The sequence below is a fragment of the Pagrus major genome, chromosome 15, assembly GCF_040436345.1.
Source record: "Pagrus major chromosome 15, Pma_NU_1.0".
NCBI classification, from domain to species: domain Eukaryota; kingdom Metazoa; phylum Chordata; class Actinopteri; order Spariformes; family Sparidae; genus Pagrus; species Pagrus major.
In genome coordinates, this window is record NC_133229.1 from 9212375 (window position 1) to 9231725 (window position 19351).

The 19351-nt window shown below is 42.6% G+C and overlaps 2 protein-coding genes across 2 annotated transcripts in view; both read right to left on the reverse strand.

Annotated features, from left to right (window-relative positions):
- dst (dystonin) overlaps window positions 1–19351 on the reverse strand; it is a 116891-nt gene that overhangs the window by 42746 nt on the left and 54794 nt on the right. Inside the window, exons 36-43 of the mRNA XM_073481627.1 lie at window positions 14263–14409; window positions 12039–12127; window positions 11846–11954; window positions 2636–2788; window positions 2302–2535; window positions 1896–2180; window positions 994–1542; window positions 561–737 (exon numbers count right to left, since the gene is read on the reverse strand). Of these exons, the coding sequence (XP_073337728.1) occupies window positions 561–737; window positions 994–1542; window positions 1896–2180; window positions 2302–2535; window positions 2636–2788; window positions 11846–11954; window positions 12039–12127; window positions 14263–14409 (1743 nt within the window). The remainder of the gene's footprint in view (window positions 1–560; window positions 738–993; window positions 1543–1895; window positions 2181–2301; window positions 2536–2635; window positions 2789–11845; window positions 11955–12038; window positions 12128–14262; window positions 14410–19351) is intronic.
- On the reverse strand, window positions 14647–16620 carry LOC141009644 (plectin-like). The gene has a single exon (XM_073482329.1). It carries the CDS (start codon window positions 16510–16512, stop codon window positions 14647–14649), a length of 1866 nt encoding a protein of 621 aa, XP_073338430.1. The 5' UTR covers window positions 16513–16620.

Here is a 19351-nt window from a genome sequence, read left to right on the forward strand (position 1 = left end):
ACTACCTCCCTGCAGAGAAATGTTTGAGCTAACTGCAGCCAAAAGCTCTGACAGAGGCAGCCTAGTTTCTTATCCTCCTGTAGGAGTATGTACGCTACAAATAACCAGAGTCAAACTATTCACATGTGGGTCTGAATTTGAACACAGAGCTAAAAATAACTGCGTTGCACTTAAGTCAGTGGAAACACTGTATATGGTAACACGGGTCTATTGTGCTGTGACCTTGTAAACCAGTCTGTGCTCCAAGTTCTTGCTTGTCTATTTTCTTAAGTTCTTCATAACCTAACATCCACTAAAGTTCACACAGAGTTTATGACAGCTGTGATGAGGGCATCCCAACTTTCTTTAACGATAAAATGCAAGAATGATCATAAGGACTTTTTCATATGACCCTCATGTGGGCCTCAAGATCAAAAGAGGCCTCCCAAAAAATATGAAAAATGTACTACAAGACAAAAAAAGACCACAATCTGAAATAAAATCTGAGGTTTTCAATACAAGAGTCAGAAGTTAGACTCAGAACCAAGACGAGGCTTGGTCACTACCACAGATTTTCTTGCCTTGGTCTCCTCCAGCTGTTTCTGTAGTGTTTGTGGGTCAGCTGCTATGGCCTCCGATTGCTGTTTTCTAGCCTCCTCCTCTGAGCCGTTGAGCCAATTCACAAGACTGGCGCTTGTGTCGTCGTATTTCTTGTATTTGTCGACCACATCTTTCAGGTTGTTGCCAAGCTGATTGCACTGAAACAAAGGAAACACGATTACACTGTAGGTGTGAGAAGATATTCAGAAACCAGATAATTAAGTAGAATTGTTCAATACATGGCGATAACAATGGATATAAGATGTAACACTAACATTTTCCTGATGCTTACAGAAGATAATGTGACACCTTACTGAGGCATTAAACAGCTTCAATCACGAAGACAAATGCTTCCACCCAGTGGCAAGAATAAGACATTACAACCCCTCCATCTGTTGACTGCAGATTAAATACCTGTGAATGTAGCGTTTTGTATCTACTGGCTGCTGAATCCAACTTATCCTTGACAGCAGAACAGGTTCCTGAAGTGTCCACGTCCAGTGAAGCATTCTTAGCCGCAGGATCACCCGCTCCACAGGCTTTAGCCACATCCAGCACCTTCTGTCCTGAAATGGTGATGAAGCGAAGGTCCCCTTTGTGCGAGATCACATCCTCCGAGTAGTTTTTCTGTCTCTGGAGTTTGTCACTGAGGATATTGAGGGAGCCTACGGGAGCTCCCAGCTCCTCTATCTCACCCTCCGCCTGGTCTAACCAGCCCTCGAACTCCTCGCAGTCATCTTGGAACTTCTTCAGCTCCTCCTGGACACACTGCACCAGCTTCATCTGCTGCTCAGCCTGGGTCAGCGAGGCCTCGTAGCGCCCCTTCAGCTCCTGGATGTTCTTCTGGAGTTTCTCCTTCTCCTGCGGAGACAGCACGTCGGCTTGCTTGTCGAGCAGAGCCTGAGCTGACTGCGTGGCCATGATCAGATCCTGCTGCTGGGAGAGGATCTCCCGATGACGGGCCTGTGGGAACAACGAAGTCTTGAGAATAAAATACCAATTCATATAGCAGTAATTATTAGTCTAATTTTACATTTTTTCTTACTTTTTGTCTTCATGGTTTAAGAATATATCCCCTTTTCTGCATTTCTTTAATTTAACTTTAATCTGCTTGATACTATTTGACATATTACATAACCTGTAGCTACATTTCACAATGTAATCCATCCCTTCATCTCCATCTCATCATCTGTCTTTTCAACTTAACCCTGATGATCTCCCTTGTGATTTTTATTAACTTGTGTACTGTTTTGAAAGAAAGTCAGCCCCTGCAAAAAAAACATCCCGCATGAATTACTGGAACAAACCGACTATACCTTGACCCTGTCGTACTGCTTATCGAGGTCCAGGGAGGCGGAGTTCTTGCCGCTTGTCTCTCTGCCAAAGTCTTTCTCAGGGGTCTGCAAAGCGTTTCCATTGGCATCGTCATCGTCTCCTATCAGTCCCTTGGCTGTAGTTTCCTCTGGCAGGTTTCCATTCTCTTTACTTATATGGTCAGTTTGATCCAGACCACTCTCGTTTTCATTCCCTATGTTAGATATCCAGTCCAGGAGGCCTTCGATTTTGTTCTTACTCTCTTCAAGACGCTCAACAGCTGCTGCCTAAACAGACAGATGGATTACATATTAACAAGTTTAGCGATAAATTAATTATACTGTAACTTATCAATTACTTTATGATGCATGACATAGTTAGACATATGGAGGTAATCTGAACACAGACCTTTTCGCTCTCCTGCTTTATGGCTGTGGTAACAACCTTCTCCAGATCTTTCCTGGACTCCTCCGCCCGCTGGTTGATGAGCTTGGCTTTGCTTTTAGCCTCTTCCAGCTTGCTCTCAATCACGGCGATTTGATCCGGAGTCAGCTTGCTCCGGTTTTCCTCCAGAAACTTTTTAGTACTGCTGATGACCTCATTCAAGGCACTGGCGTTTGTCAGTACATCTTTTTGCAGAGCCTTGAGATCAGAAGAGGAGGGTCATGGAATAAAATGTATTTAAAGTGATGAAAACATACTTGGACTCATACGCTAAAAGCAAAGCAAACTGATTTCTAACCTGATGCTCCTGCTGGTACTGCTGCAGGTCTGTGACACTCTCAGCACTTTCAGCCTGTTGTTGGTGACCAATCAGCTGGTTTTCTGTCAGGGTGAGATTATCACACACTTCCTCCAACTTCTCGGTAAACTCCTTGTGTTTCGCCAACATCGACTGCAGAACGAGAATAAAAACCAAGTGAGTTCCCGTTTACATCCACAACAATCAAATATTTGGGAACACAAACATCGAAGCAAAGAGAGATAACATGCAAAATATGTTTTAGTTTACATTTCCCTTTAAAATCTAGTATGCTGTAAACATGCTTTTTCGCCATTCGCCACAAGGGGACATCATATCTGACATGTTAACGGGTTTGTTGTGGGTGAAAGTACTCCAACAGAGGAGGTGCATTTTGTCCTCTGGTGTCTTGAAGGCCTGCAGAAGACAATCAGCACACAAACGTTAGTCTGCAGAAGAGGTCAAGCACTTGAGCATGCAATGTTGTTATTATCCCTAAACATGTAGGCATTCACAGCTGAAGCTCCCAAATCTGAATCCTGGAAACAAAAGCCAATAATTCACTTCAGAATTCACATAACAAACAAAACAGACAGATTTTATTGGCCCCCAGACGTCTGTAGCCAATACAAACACTGATCGTTTTCCTGGACCTGATCTAGTAGTTTTGTTCCCTGAACCTCACCATACTGCAACTGAAAGCTGATAATAAGTCATCTAAGTCTCAAAAAAGTGTTAACCCTTTCTCCTGAGACTTTAAAGTCCTACGTTCGATGGATTTGCTCTCTTTTATACACTCTTTATGCTGCATCACTTGGCGATGGGTGTAACTACCGTGTGACGCTCCAAATATTTCAACACCGGGATGCTGCTGAATAGCCTTTACTTGTCAAGTCTAACTTTTAATTTAAATCCACCATAAATCAACGTAAAGGTCAATATTTGCAAAGTAATTCAAGTATTTTCTTAGAGCTGATTGATCTGAGGTTCATAGGTCTCACTGCAATATAAATACTGTGAAACTACATGTGTAAAAAGTCTTATAATACATTCCTGTATGTGCTCATTCACTGTGTTTGAGTTGATTTACTTTTCATTCTAATCCACAAATTATAAAACAGTACCAATGCTTGAATGTGACTACTAACATAGTTGATACGGCCTACTCTACTCTACATGCACTGTAAGCATTCAGCATCTCATTCAGCAAATCAAACATATACACACAGCTGGAAACGAGAGATATTTTAAAGTGTATCCCCAGGCAGACCTTCTCCTGGTCTTCCCTCTCTCTGGTGTCCAGTAGGACATCTAAGGCACTCCTCTGTGTAACCAGCCTCTCAGTCTGGTCCCTGAATGCTCGCTGGGTGGTGCTGAGGAACTTGAGAAGGTAGCTGCTCTGAGCTGGAGTCAAGAACTGAGCGTGCTCGGAAATAAAGCACTGGATGTCAAATGTGGCGTCCTCTAATTTGAGCCTGGCTTCTTTTAGCAGGTTGCTCTCCATGTCCTGGAAGAAGAGATGAAAATATGAGTATTTGTCTGTCGTTACTGTAGCTGGATGTTTTTAATTAGACTTTAAAGATACCTTGTTCTGCTGAATCAAATGATTCAGTGTGTCCGCATCACATGTGTTCAAATCCGCGTCACTCATCTCAGAGTTGTTCCGGATGAGGCCCGCTAGCTCTTCAAGATCACTGAGATGTTTCTGGTACGTTGATTCCAAATGTTCCTAAAAATCACATTTTGAGTTGTTAACAGCTGATACAACTGCGATGTCACTGTATTTTAATTAAAGGCAGTGAACACACTGACCTTTCCTGTTTCCATCGCTTGAATCAGGGAGTGACTCCTTTCTGCACACATTTGGGAAACAGCAGTAAAATTTGGCTCCAACTCCAGATATGTTGCAGCCAGATCTTGGCGGATTTGTGTAGGAATGCCCTCATCAACAGAATTTAAGAGCTGTTTGGCTTTTTCCATATCTGCTGTCAGAACACCAGCCAGCCGAGAGAGTTGGGACTCAAGAGTCTGGATAAAAGAGCACATTTAGGTCAGAACTTTTCATACTGTGTGATGGTTATTTATACCACGGATGCCAAATTCACTTCAATCATTTATCTCTCACCTGACATTCCTCTGCTTGGATCTGCATTTCCTCCAGGCTGTTGCTCACTGGTGGCTGCACTGAAAGGTCTTTTCTGACATCATCTAAAGCATCAGCGTGATCCTGCAGCCTCCCAACACACTCCAAATAATCCTGGATGGAGAACAGCTGTGGAGAAAGAAACGAAAAAAAGTTTAGCAGATGTTATATATGTCTAAAACTACTAAAAGAGAGAAGGTTAGCTTAACACTGAGACATTAACATACCTTATGTTTGACCTGCTCAACTTTACAGGCATCTGACTTGTCATCCTCTACATCTTCCCCCTCTGAGCTCTCCTCCTTGATGCTCTCCAGCACGTGCCGCCGCTCCTCCTGAGAGTCCCCACCCAGAGCAGAGTTCAGAGTCTCCATCACCTCCTGCAGCACTGAGAGGTCTTGGCTGGAGGAGACAGTCTTAAGCACCTGCAGCAGTTGCAGTTGGATGTTTGGAGCATCAGACTGATCTGACTTCTCACTCTCCTCCTCCAGTATCAGTTCTGAGCTTCCTTTGTCTTTGTTGTTTAGACTGAGGACGTTTTGCTTCAGCAGATCCATAAGAAGGTCTGGGTGACTGCTCTCAATGAGTCCATGTGAAGTTTCTGTCTCGTGGGAACTGCCTTTCTCTAAAGGCTGTGAAGGATTCTGAACTACAACGATAGTGCTTTCAAGATCTTGAGTTTGTGCCTTTTGTAAATCACTGACATGAGTCCCTTTTGTAATGTCCCCCTGGTCGTCTACACGTGTCCTCACAGCGTCAGAAAACACTGATGGAGCTGAAGAGGAAACTTCAGGTTGGATGCTGTCATCTGACAGGAAATCAGTAACTAGCTGGGGATGCTCAGAAGCACAAAGATCTAATCTTTCTTCCCCTGACTCTTCTCCCATCACAGCTTCAGACTGTTCTTCATTCATTTCTGATGCTTTTCCACAAATATCTGCATTTTGTTCATCACTCGTCTCACTTGTCCATGCATTACTTGACGTAGGAAACTGTTTCGTATCACTGTTGTTTAGGAATATGTCCCTGTGTTGCCTCTCTGGGGAAAGAACGTCAGTGCTTAACTCATCATCATCTGAACCCGACAAATCTTTATCAGCCACTAGTGGTTCAAGAGAAACTCTTGTGTTAGTCGGAGTATATCGCTCTGAATCTTCTACATCCAAACACTTCTGACTGATAGAATTTGTTGCAGCAACATCATCCGTCAGAACGGGCGACTGTGGAGATCTCTGACCAACATGAGCGTTTTGGGAGCACCTGGACTCGGGTTCAACACTAAAACTACCTTCTGAATTAAGCACTGCTCGCTGAGGTATTGCGACTCCGCTGTCATCTTCTGTGATGCTGTTGTCATGGTTACCATACCCCCTTTCCTCGAACTCTTCTCCCATTACAGCTTCAGACTGTCCTTCTTTTCCCCAAATATCTGCATTTTGTTCATCACTCGTCTCACTTGTCCATGCATTACTTGACGTAGGAAACTGTTTCGTATCACTGTTGTTTAGGAATATGTCCCTGTGTTGCCTCTCTGGGGAAAGATCGTCAGTGCTCAACTCATCAACATCTGAACCCGACAAATCTTTTCCAGCCACTAGTGGTTCAAGAGAAACTCTTGTGTTAGTCGGAGTATATCGCTCTGAATCTTCTACATCCAAACACTTCCGACTGATAGTATTTGTTGCAGCGACTTCATCTGTAACAACGGGCGACTGTGGAGATCTCTGACCGACATGAGCGTTTTGAGAGCATCTGGACTCGGGTTCAACACTAAAACTAGTCTCTGAATTAAGCACTGCTCGCTGAGGTAATGCGACTCCGCTGTCATCTTCTGTGATGCTGTTGTCATGGTTACCATACCCCCTTTCCTTGAACTCTTCTCCCATTACAGCTTCAGACTGTCCTTTTCCACAAATACCTGCATTTTGTTCATCACTCGTCTCACTTGTCCATGCATTTCTTGATGTAGGAAACTGTTCTGTGTAACTGTTGTTTAGGAATATGTCCCCGTGTTGCCTCTCTGGGGAAAGATCGTCAGTGCTTAACTCATCAACATCTGAACCCGACAAATCTTTTCCAGCCACTAGTGGTTCAAGAGAAACTCTTGTGTTAGTCAGAGTATATCGGTCTGAATCTTCTACATCCAAACACTTCCGACTGATAGAATTTGTTGCAGCGGCTTCATCCGTCAGAACGGGCGACTGTGGAGATCTCTGACCGACATGAGCGTTTTGAGAGCACCTGGACTCGGGTTCAGCACTAAAACTACCTTCTGAATTAAGCACTGCTCGCTGAGGTAATGCGACTCCGCTGTCATCTTCTGTGATGCTGTTGTCATGGTTACCATACCCCCTTTCCTCTAACTCTTCTCCCATTACAGCTTCAGACTGTCCTTCATTCATTTCTGATGCTTTTCCACAAATACCTGCATTTTGTTCATCACTTGTCTCACTTGTCCATGCATTACTTGACGTAGGAAACTGTTTCGTATCACTGTTGTTTAGGAATATGTCCCTGTGTTGCCTCTCTGGGGAAAGATCGTCAGTGCTCAACTCATCATTGTCTGAACCCGACAAATCTTTTCCAGCCACTAGTGGTTCAAGAGAAACTCTTGTGTTAGTCGGAGTATATCGCTCTGAATCTTCTACATCCAAACACTTCTGACTGATAGAATTTGTTGCAGCAACTTCATCCGTAACAACAGGCGACTGTGGAGATCTCTGACCGACATGAGCGTTTTGAGAGCATCTGGACTCGGGTTCAACGCTAAAACTACCTTCTGAATTAAGCACTGCTCGCTGAGGTATTGCGACTCCACTGTCATCTTCTGTGATGCTGTTGTCATGGTTACCATACCCCCTTTCCTCTAACTCTTCTCCCATTACAGCTTCAGACTGTCCTTCATTCATTTCTGATGCTTTTCCACAAATACCTGCATTTTGTTCATCACTCGTCTCACTTGTCCATGCATTACTTGACGTAGGAAACTGTTCTGTATCACTGTTGTTTAGGAATATGTCCCTGTGTTGCCTCTCTGGGGAAAGAACATCAGTGCTTAACTCATCATTGTCTGAACCCGACAAATCTTTATCAGCCACTGCTGGTTCAAGAGAAACTCTTGTGTTAGTCGGAGTATATCGCTCAGAATCTTCTACATCCAAACACTTCCGACTGATAGTATTTGTTGCAGTGACTTCATCCGTAACAACAGGCGACTGTGGAGATCTCTGACCGACATGAGCGTTTTGAGAGCATCTGGACTCGGGTTCAACACTAAAACTAGTCTCTGAATTAAGCACTGCTTGCTGAGGTAATGCGACTCCGCTGTCATCTTCTGTGATGCTGTTGTCATGGTTACCATACCCCCTGGAATCCGAGATAATGGCATTTTCTACCAAACCCCTGGGCGATGAGTAATCTCCACTCGGAGTTGGCTCGCTGTGCAGAGGTGACGGAACCGCACTCATTGATCGTTCATTAATGTCATTAATCGCTCCACTTTCCTCAGGCGACACAGTGCGATTTGATGAGGACTTTTGTAATTCACTCTCACTAACGGTCTGATTTCCCACTTCTGCATCATATCCCGCGATGAAAAACTCTTCATCAAAGGGTGAGCTGTCAGATTTAGAGTAATTAGCAGAAGTGGAGTACTGAGTCTGGATTTCTGGATCGGTACTGATGCTGGAGGTTCTGTCACTCTGTGTGGTTGGAGCAGCACTTTCTATCACAACTCTGAACACATCCTCTGCATCCGTCATCCGGCTATCGATTACACCCTGTGAGTCATCATCTTCTGCCAGTAAAGCGTGATGCACACTCTCTGCAGTAACCTGACTCCACGAGGAGGGTGAGATCATCTGAGACTCGTGGCCACCAACCGAGGGAGAGAAATGATGTTGATAATTGCTCATCTTCCCCACATTCTCACTCTCCATCTCTCTGTTATCAGCCCCCTTGTCAGGCAGATCGAGCACCATGACAGCTACCTTCCTCTCGGACGGCTGCTGTGTGTTTCCAGCTTCATTAATATTAATGAAACCCAGATTATGATCATGAGAGATGGAGTGAGTGTAGCTCTCTTCAGGGTCTGAGTTAAGGATGTGTTCATCTTCAACCAACCCAGACTGCAGTGATTCCCTGATACTGATGGTGGTGCTAGACCTCGATACACTCTGCTGTTCCATTAAACAAAAAGCGATATTTGAGGCTCCATCTGACATTTCTGACATTTCGCCCTCCTCATCACCTACAACACTTCCTGTTCCTTCTGACTGCAGGTCAAGCAGTTTCCACACTGTCCTCTCGTCAACCAGGCCCTTACTGAGAGCTGCCTCCAGGTCGTAACGTCTCCCAGAGGTGACGTCCAAAATACCTCCTTCCTCCATCTGCACTTTCAGAAGATGAATAGCGTAGTCTTGCTCATATTCATCGTCCATCAAGTCGTCAGAGCATAGAAACTCAGCTTGGGTCACATATGCATCTTCTGATTCACTATAAAGTGAGTCAGTATCGTAGCATGGTAGTGTTTGATGGCGGGAGTCAAACATACTTGGTGAGCCAACATCTGTTCTGTTTAGAGAACATGACGAGGAAAGGACTGATAGAGGTGGAACAGCTGGAATATCAAGATCTTCACTATCATCACCCCTAACATCAATTTGTAAACTACTTCCACATTTTCCTTCTGCAAATTCACCTGATTTTGTCCAATTTGCGGTGTTCTGACACATGCTTTCCTCCGAGACACCAGCCTCTGATGTATCCATGTCAGTGTCACTATCTATAAAAACTTCCATGACATCATCTTGTTCTAGAGCCATGTCATTCGTTTTTTCATCAAAGGTAATTCTTCCGTTGACAGAGGAAACAAAACTGTGAGGATCACAGCTGTGTTTCATCATTACCTCCTCTGATTCCTCATTTATGTGCAGCGGGCTCTCTAAGTCTACCTGCTCTGAAAGGTCACGAACATTCAAAGTCAGAGAAGTTACGTTTTTCTCAGAAAAAGTTGAATCTTCGAGAAAGATTTTAATAATTTTACTCAGCTCGTTATCGAGTATTAGGACCCTCTGTCCTGACTGGGGATCTATGTAGCTGTTTATCATGAGGTAGGAGATGAATAACTGCCTCGCCTCTGTGCTGGTTGGGAAGTTATCAACTCGTAAGGAAGCGGCAGCATGATAGCATCCATCAACTATGAGTTTTTTATATATAAGCCAAGATGAAAACTTTTCATTCAGGCGATCAACATCTGGGAACACGTCAGGAATTTCTATAGACTTTAAAACCTCTGCCGTGTAGCTGTCAATAAAACCATCTCGAATGGCAGAGTTGATGTCGACCACCTCTGAATTTTCTGGAATGTAAAAAGCTGCAATTTTTTCCCGACTGAGGAACAGTATGCTGGTGAACTCATCGCTGGTGATTTGTTGGTCATACTGGAATGAGGTGGACACATTTTCCTCAAGCGTAGGCAACACGAGTCCAATAAACTGCTGCTGATTTCCGATCACAGTGAGCGTGCTGCTAGAGCTCATCAGATCGCACTGAACAGCTGCATCCACCTTTAGCTTATCGCCATCTTGGATGCCACTCATAATGTCCTCCGACGCCTCAACAGCCTCCTGATCACTTAAACCATCATGACAAGACCTCAGAGTGTGAACATCCCTCCCTGATGTCAGTGATTTATTCCTGCTGAGGCACTTTAATATCAGTCTATTGACCTCACATGGTTCAACCTCCTGCACAGGCTCTAACACATCCTGACAGGTCTTTTGCCTCTGAAGAATCTCTACATAAACAGATGCAGGTATTAAACCACACTGTAACGCCCCCTCCAGTGTCAGCGTGTCCCCTGTGTAGGACGCCGTCGATCCATCACTGCCTTGTTTCACCTCTATCATCTTGATGACCGGGTCTCCACACGCAGCCCCCTCTCTAGCTGCTGCTATGTCAGAGAGCGACACGGAAGAGACATGTGAACTCTCTATGCACTTGCTTGATTCATTCCACTCTGGCAGGTGGCTCAGGGTGGATTTATAGGTGAGATCTTGTTTGATAGGATCATCCTCGTCCAGACAGAGATAAGGATCATACTGACAAAGGTTGGAGGTCATAGGTTGGGCCTCTGGGAGAGTTATCTGATCAATCAGGCCACTCATGGATCCAGTCTCAGGCCGAGCATCACTGCAGGATTTAAAATCCTAAAGAAAATGAAAATTTGAACATTTAGTGTGATTTCAGCATCAAAATATGTATAATGTGCTGTATATCAAATTTGAAATTAAAGGAACAGTTCATCCACAAATTACAAATTAAGTCAGTATCTACTCAGCCCAATGCTGATTGAAAGTCAGGTACAGGCACAAAAAGAAACTGAAAAAAAAAAATTTAATGAAATTGCTCCATACAGCTCATATGAAGCAATTTTATGTTTCTCATGTTTTGGGGGGTATTTTTGTTACGTTCTAAAGGAGAATGCTGCAACGCTGTTTTGCTGCAAAGCTCCAGAAATACTTAATTGATTCGGAAACTTCCCCTAGGTTTTTCCCCTTCACCGAATTTTCATTTTGGGCCGAACTGTTCCTTTAATGTATTCAAAAGCAGGACAAAAGGTGTACTCACCACCAGACAAATACGGGCATGTTAAAACATCATGTGCACAAGTGCAAGACTGCATCGGAAGAGTGACGGATAACACATTTAAAGCTTTCATGCATCTGGGAATGCAGTATCCAGCGTCTTGCAAAAAGAGGGTAGTTAGTCACATCACATACTGTAGATAAAGGGTTACGTGTCATATTAATAATGGTGACATGTCAGACCAAAGCCGGGCGCAACGAAGCATGTTTACAGCATACTCAGATTTTCTGGGCTTCAACTTTAAAAATCATGTTCTCTGTCTCTAATGATCCAGTGTCAGAGGATAAAGAGAGCAATGCAAAAGACAACTGCTCACACTGTACTAGGGAGAGGAGGAGAAAGGTTAGTCATGCAGCTGAACATCAGGTGGCACTGTTCTCTAACACATCATAAGACACCAATACAGACAGGTTTCCAACCTCTTCTGCAGAGGTCGTCTGATCTGAACAATGCTTGGAGAGTTCATTGTAGGCCTGATTGAGCGCCTTCAGCTGCTCCTGGGCGTTTTCTCTTTCCTCTTCTGTCATTCTGAGAGAGAAAACACAAAGAATGAGGCTCAGACTGTAAACAGCGGACAGCATTCAGCATGTCGGTGACAGTAGATTGACTCACTTGTCACTGTGTTTGTTCAACATCATTTGTGTGGCCCTCAGTGCTTCTGCGATCTGCTCCTTCTTCGTGACCATTTCCTCGACTGACACCTAGAACATCAAACAGCGACATATTAACACTTTATATAAAGTACAATTAACCTTCTTTTTTATTATATACACATATCATACGATGTTGTTGTGACCAATATGATTGTAGTCAACAGGAACACACAGCTCACAAATATCCACACACTAGAAAAGACTTTTAACAGACTGCATGACCTTTTTCAGTTGAGTTACTTATAGAAAATTAATTGATTAAAAGAATAAAGATATTCTTTACACTACAGTGACTGGATTACAAATAAATCCCAGCACAAATTATAATGCAATCCAATTGCAGCTTTGCCACAAATATGAACTTTGTTCAATCTTTGTTTATTATGTGTCAAAGACAGCTGAGTCAACTTGAAAGTCATTTTAGAGGCTGTCATTTGTGGTGTTGTTGTATTTTTACGGCATTATTTCAAACTGCCTTACATGGAGGGACAGAATGTCAATAGATTATGTTCAGAAACACAATCTGAGAGAACAGGAAGTCCAAAGCTGTCATTATTATAATGTAATTGCTGAACTGTAATTTTTTTCCTACACATTTGTGTGCATTAAATGTTAAAACATTTAAATAAAAGAACAACAAATAAATATTTTTAATTCCTAATCCAGGATTTGTTCCAAAATAAACATTACTGACATTTTATTATATGTACCTAAATCATAACAATTATTAATTATTAATAATTAAACTTTTTATTCATATAACTGAATGTTACTGAAATTGTGGATGCAATATTTATAACTATATCTAGTGCCCATGGTTTAGGTTTATTGATGTATTGATTAAATGAATGTATTGGCATTGACAGTGTAGGACAAACCTATTCAACAACTTCTTTAAGGGCCAGATTTGAAAAAAAACAAACATAATAAAAAAAACTTTTGCTGAGGACATTTATCTTCCCTATGTCTGGCCTGTAAAGCTAGGAATTTAATGTGTGAAAACAATGCACTTTCACTAAAATAAAAATTATATAAATCAAAAGTGCGGGACAGAAATGGACCTTTTAAATCTTTCATTGTCAGTTTGACTCAACTAAATTCCCTCTGCTTAAACAGCCTGGGTTAAAACTTTTTAATGAAATAAGAGTATATTCATGTTTGATAACATAAGTAACTAATGAATGGGCTAATTAGTCTACTTATAAAATGATCAAAGGGCCAGAATGAGGTTGTTAAAGGGCCACATTCGACTCGCAGGCCACCAGTTAATCTGGTCGGGTATAAACAATCTGGATGTTTTAAAAAGTAAGATGTTTTAAATTTATATATAATCTTATTTATATACAGTTTAGCTCAACTTTAATCACTGATCTAATGTAAAACTCAACCCTCTACTTAAATAGCAATGTGTAAAATAAGTCAATAATCAAATTTCTGGCAAGTTAGCATAGTAGATGTGTAATGATATTCTGAACCCCTTTAATGAATACATCTAATCTCTTTTCTATTCTGTTAAGTTAAATAGTTTGAATCCTATAAAACCATTAATCACAACCCATTCAAACTGCTTCTCAGCACTAATCTATCACAGTTAGGATGTTATTGTGATATACCTCAGGCACACATAAGATACATTTCTATTTTCTTTCATATTTCAATTGAATAATGTCAGCGTTGGACCATATCTACAGTATAAGGCATGTTTCCATAGATACACAGGGACAAAAATCTGAAATGTATTTTGATATTTTCAAAACCTGTTGGGGCTGGGGGGCGTTACAGTGTGTTGATGATTATTTACTGGTCACTGAGGGTGCTGTGAAATATGAGTGCTTGTGCAACATTGGGGGTCACTGAATCAGTTGGAGGTGATTACACATAATCAAATACACCATCAAATCCATTATATTAACCATGCTTCTGTAGGCAAAGTGAACATGGGATGTAATACACTAAGTACAACCACTACCTATATAGTAATATATATTGATTCAATGAATCAGAAAGTAGACTGTGTGCTTTTATTGGAAATCATACACCGTGACAGCAAAAGGCTGCGATATTTTGATGAGAAAAATACTCTTCACCAATAAACCAAAGCATTCTCTCATGCACAACAAATACGTGGCATCATATGAAAACAGGACAAACTGAGAACACCACAAACAATACACATCATTTACCTGGGGCTTATTAGAAGCGTCTGTGTTGGCATTGCTATCTTTCAGAGCATTCCCACCATTGTTAGAGGTCTGTTTCACATTGGACATCCAGTGCAACAGTTTGCTAACTTTATCACCATGTTCTCTCTTCTCCTCATCAACAGATCTCTAGAATTCAAACAGATGGGTTTTTGACAAGATTGTTAACTTTGTTAGGAAAAATAAAACAAAAAACACTCGAGGGGGGAATCTGAAAAAGGAGGGATATTATAATCAGACTAAAAACACAGAAGCTCAGCTGTGTGTGAACCAAAAAAGAACATTAAACAGTAAAGTCAAGCTAAACCAAAGGAAATCCTATTTGCAGGTTTTGCTTTTATGCCAGCATATATTTACAGATGTTTATTACTTGTACGCGGAAACATAATGAAATGTTGATTTTGCTCCATAACCATGAATCTTTGTAGCCTCCAGTAACCTCAACCCTGTGTGGCAGTCGTACACGCTTCTTTCAAGCGCCTCCCTGAACGTGATCCTCCTCTTGGTCTTTGGACAGGTGAGGCTTTTGGTGAGGAACTTCTCATCTTTGAGTGCAGAGGCAGTGACTTTGTCAACAAGGCCGCTCTGAATAACTTCTTCGAGTGAGACTCTATCGTGAGTGTCAGGGTTTATCAATCCTCCAGTCAGGAGCTGGAATTCCATGCAGCGGTAGCCGGCATCCTTTGGGAGGAGATTTTCCTGAACGGCCTGGGGAACGGACAAGCTCTTTGAAGTCTTGGGGTTTACGATGCCATTGAATGCCTGCTCGAACTGTTGGAGCTGCTGATTCAGTGCCTCATCTAAAAGATTCCTTTTGAGAGCCTCAGAGAGATGAACTTTCTCTCCTGAAGAAGGGTCGCAAATACCTCCAGTGCAGGCCTGGGCCTCCAACAGGCGTAAAGCAGTGACTCTATCAGTAAAGCCTTGTTGAAAACCCTGAAGGACTGACAGCCTCTTCCTCCGAGTGACATCCCAGAAACCAGCAATGGGGCTGTTGACGTCTTCCACAACAACCATTCTTGAAAATATGATGTCCGCAATCTCATAGATACTTAGAAGCCCGCTGCGGTAGCTTTCAAGCTCGGACGTTTCAAGGAATCTCTGACTCAGAGCGGACTCTAGACAAAGTTGACGACCACTTTTGACATCAATAATGATGTGAAGCGGGCTCCCTCTGGCGTCGACTACGGTCTTTTCCTGCCATTCACTTTCCTGCTGGGACAGAAACAGATACGTCCTCTTGTCGATGTGTCTCATCTTGAATGCTTCATACGTCGACATTTCGATGCCACGAGTGCTGATGACGACAGACGCTCTGTGAGAACTCAGGGGAGAGGTGTTGGTAAGATTTCTCTCACCGAATGGGAAGAGAAACACCCCACCATCAATGTCATAGAGGCACTTCTTCAGGATTTCAGAGTAGTATGCTTTCTGTCCGGTGTCAGGGTTGTGGAAACCTTTGGGGTTACTAACTGGATCATGCAGACTCTGAAGAGTGTCCTTGTTCAAAAGACCCTGATCAACAGCAACGCTCGCCGGTACCCTGACACCAGTCTCTGGGTTGATCAGTCCTCCAGTGGCTACCTGGACCTCAAGGATCTTCTTGCCTTTGTATCTATCGAGAATCCTTTCCTCCATTGCCTGAAACACAGACAGCTTTTTGCCAGCATGGATGTATCCACTAACAGCTTTCTGAGCCTCCATCAGTTTATCTTTCAGGCCTGTCTCTATGATACCTCTCTCCAAAGCCTCACCAACTGAGTGTGACTGGCCTGTGGTCAGATCTGTGAGGCTTCCTGTCGCAGCCTGAGCCTCCAGAAACTCAAGAGCGTACGTCTTTGCTAAGAAACCCTTCTCAGCAGCTTCTAGGAAGGATATCTTTTTCTTACTCGACTCCACATAAATTCCAGCAATAGTTGTTGGTTTGTCGCCGTGCAGAGTAAGTGACGCTTGCAGATCTTCTGCTGGGATGATACCCGTGTCCAACTTGCGCAAAACCTCTTCATCCAAGAACTTGAATTTGATTAAGTTTTGGATACTTGTGCTGCCTTTGAGTTCTGGGAGCTTTTGGGAAGTTGAATACATGTCACTCAGTTTTCCCTCACCGTCTGGTCTCTCTGATGTGTCTAAGGTTTCATAGGTTTCAGTGATCCGATAGGTTCTTGTCCTGGTGGTGCTGTGTGTGTCTGCTAGTCCACACAGAGCCAGGTATCCACGTGTTGCCGCAGACATGGACTCATCAGGTTTGGTTGAACTCACATTTTGAACGTCTTTTTGTAGGAGGGTAGGAGTTTGATAAGAAGGGCTATTCAAAGCTTTCTTTGTTGGTGAATCATGAAGACTTTGGCTTTGAATGACTTCCATTTTATCTTGTTTGACTTGTTTCAGGCCTTCAAGAATGTTTTCCTTCCCCATTGTTGACATCTGTAGATGTGACAACGGAAGAACTTATAAGTTACACTGTTACAGATAACTACAACTGTTAAATAGATATTTTTGTTAAAACTGCATTACATTTAAATATTTGTAATTGTTAAAGGGTAACTCTACCAATTTTACACATTAAAGTGTGTTTACAGGTCCTGCATATGTGAAAAAGTAGCATAAAGCCTTTTTGCCTCCAGAGGAAGCTGCATGTTATCTATTAAATTGCCTCTAGTGATGTCACACAGTCTGATGCATTGTGGGTAATGTTGGGGCCAGGTTTTGAAAAGCAGTCCACTAACCTAGCAATGCATTACTTAAGCACTGTTGGAATCATTATGAGAGATCAAAAAACAAATGATCACAGTGATCACACATTCAAAACCTGGTGCCTACATTACCCACAATGCAACTTAGCCACTGAGTGACATCACTGGAGGCAATTTATCAGATTACATGCAGCTTCTTCTGGAGCCACAAAAGGCTTTATACAACTTTTTTGACATATGCAGCTGTACTTACCAAGACCTGTAAACACACTTTAATGTGTAAAATTTGTGGAGTTACCCTTTAACTCCACAAGCAGTCAGTTGCTGAACTAACTTCATCCATACCTCTGAGGACGCTTTCATTTTGAGAATCTCGTCCTCCAGGTTGAATTTTCCACTCTCATATGAGGGCATCGTCCTCTGCGTCATTGTATGATCCGTCTTCAGCGAACCGGGCTCGCTGTCTTTGACGTAGTGATGACTGGTTTCACTGACTTCCTGTTTGTTTGTCGTCTGGTTTTCAGTCTTCATTCTGACTCCTAGTGTCAGAAGCTTCTCCTGGAGAGTTTTGACCTCCCTGACGTACGACTCTATTTGGTCGCGAAGAGATCTCGCTTCGCTGTCCTTTGCTGTCAGTTTCCACTCACTCTCAGTCAACAGCTGTTTGAACTTCGCCGACTCGTTCGGTTGTTCATTGCGAAGGCTTTGCAAAGCGCTTATTGTTGAGGTGAGTTTAAGTTTGTCTTCCTCAAGTTGGCCGATTTGTGATTTTGCCTTTGTGAGGTCATGTCCGAGCTTTGTTCTCTCTTGCTGCAGTTTGTCCAGTTTGATCTGGAGTTGCAGCTGTTGGTCCGTTTGTTGCTTTGACTCCACAGTGGTCTGATACACTGTTTTAATCTGTCTGACATCTTGTCTGAAATACTTGTTGAGCATCTCTGCTAATTCTGCGCTATGTTTTGACTTCTCACCTTCACCTGAGTTTTCAGATAGGAGCACAATCAGTTTTTTCTCTATTTCAGTCTGCACTAGCAACAACTGCCTCTCATAGCCCTCCTTCTGAAGCTCTAGTTTATTTTTCAACTCCTCTAGCATTTTCTTGCACTTCTCAAGCTGCTCTTCCATCTGCTGGGACTTCAGCTGAAGGACTGAGTTCTCTCTTTGCTTTTGTTCTGCGTCTGTTTGGGCGCGCTGCAGCTTTTCTTTCAGCATTCTGACTTCAGATCCCGACGATATGCTTTTCTCTAGCACCTCAGCTTTCTCCCTCTTAAGGATCGTGTTTTCATGTTGTAGATTTGATCGGGATTTGTCAGAATTCGACATTACGTCTTTCAATGCTGCTTTACTTTTCTCAAGCTCATTCTCTAGCTGCAATATTTTCGATTCTTTGACTTTTCTGTCTCTGGTTTCTTTCAACAACTCATCTTTAGTTCTTTGGAGGGAAGCGTTGAACTCTGATAGTTTAACATTCAAGTTCTCTACTTTCCTTTCTGTTGCTTTCTTGTCGCTCTGAAGAGCATACATCTCCTGCTTTAGGGTTTCTGTAACCCTCTCTGAGCTGTTGGATAACCCTTTCATACTGGTCTTGTGTTTGAAAAGCTCATCTTCCAACGCCTTCACTTTACTGAGATGTTTCTGACTCTCAGCGTTTTCTTTCTGTAGTTCTGCATTTTTTGTCTTTAGCAACATGTTCAAATCATTAATTTCAGCATTTTGCATGTGGATCTTTTGATTTGCAGAATTCCTTTCGGCAAACACCGCCTGCAGCTCTGATGTCAGAGTTGCCATTTCTTTCTCATAGTTGGCGATCTTTGAATTCAGTGTTTTGATTTTCTGCTCCAGTTCGCTCATATTCCTCACCTCCTCACTGTAATCCTGCAGCTTCATCTGAAGCTCATAGTAGGTCTGCGATTTCTTATTCAGCTCTTCCTCAATAATCCTAACCTGTGATTTGGTGCCCTCCGCTTGACACTTGAAGATTTTAATTTGCTGATCCTTGCTGTCAATTTCCACCGTCACCTGATCAAGCTTAGCTCTGACGTTCTTCAGATTCTTTTCCATCTCCATGTTTACCTGCTTTAACTCGTCTACATTTTTCTGCAACTGAGAAGCAACTAATTCACTTTTTTGGAGTTCTGCTTCAAGGCTTTTACATTTGAGCTGTGACGCCTGCTCTACTGTCTTCATTAAGCTGTTTTCTTCCCTCGCTGCTTGAAGCTGCTGTTTCCAGCTCTCTAACTCACTCTTTAAAGACTTGATCTTTTGCTCAGAAAATGATCTCTCTTTCTCTAATGACTCTGTTTGGATCTGAAGACCTCTAACGTCACCCTCAGATGAGACGTTTATCCTCGTTAGCTCGTTGCATTTAAACTTCAGCTGAT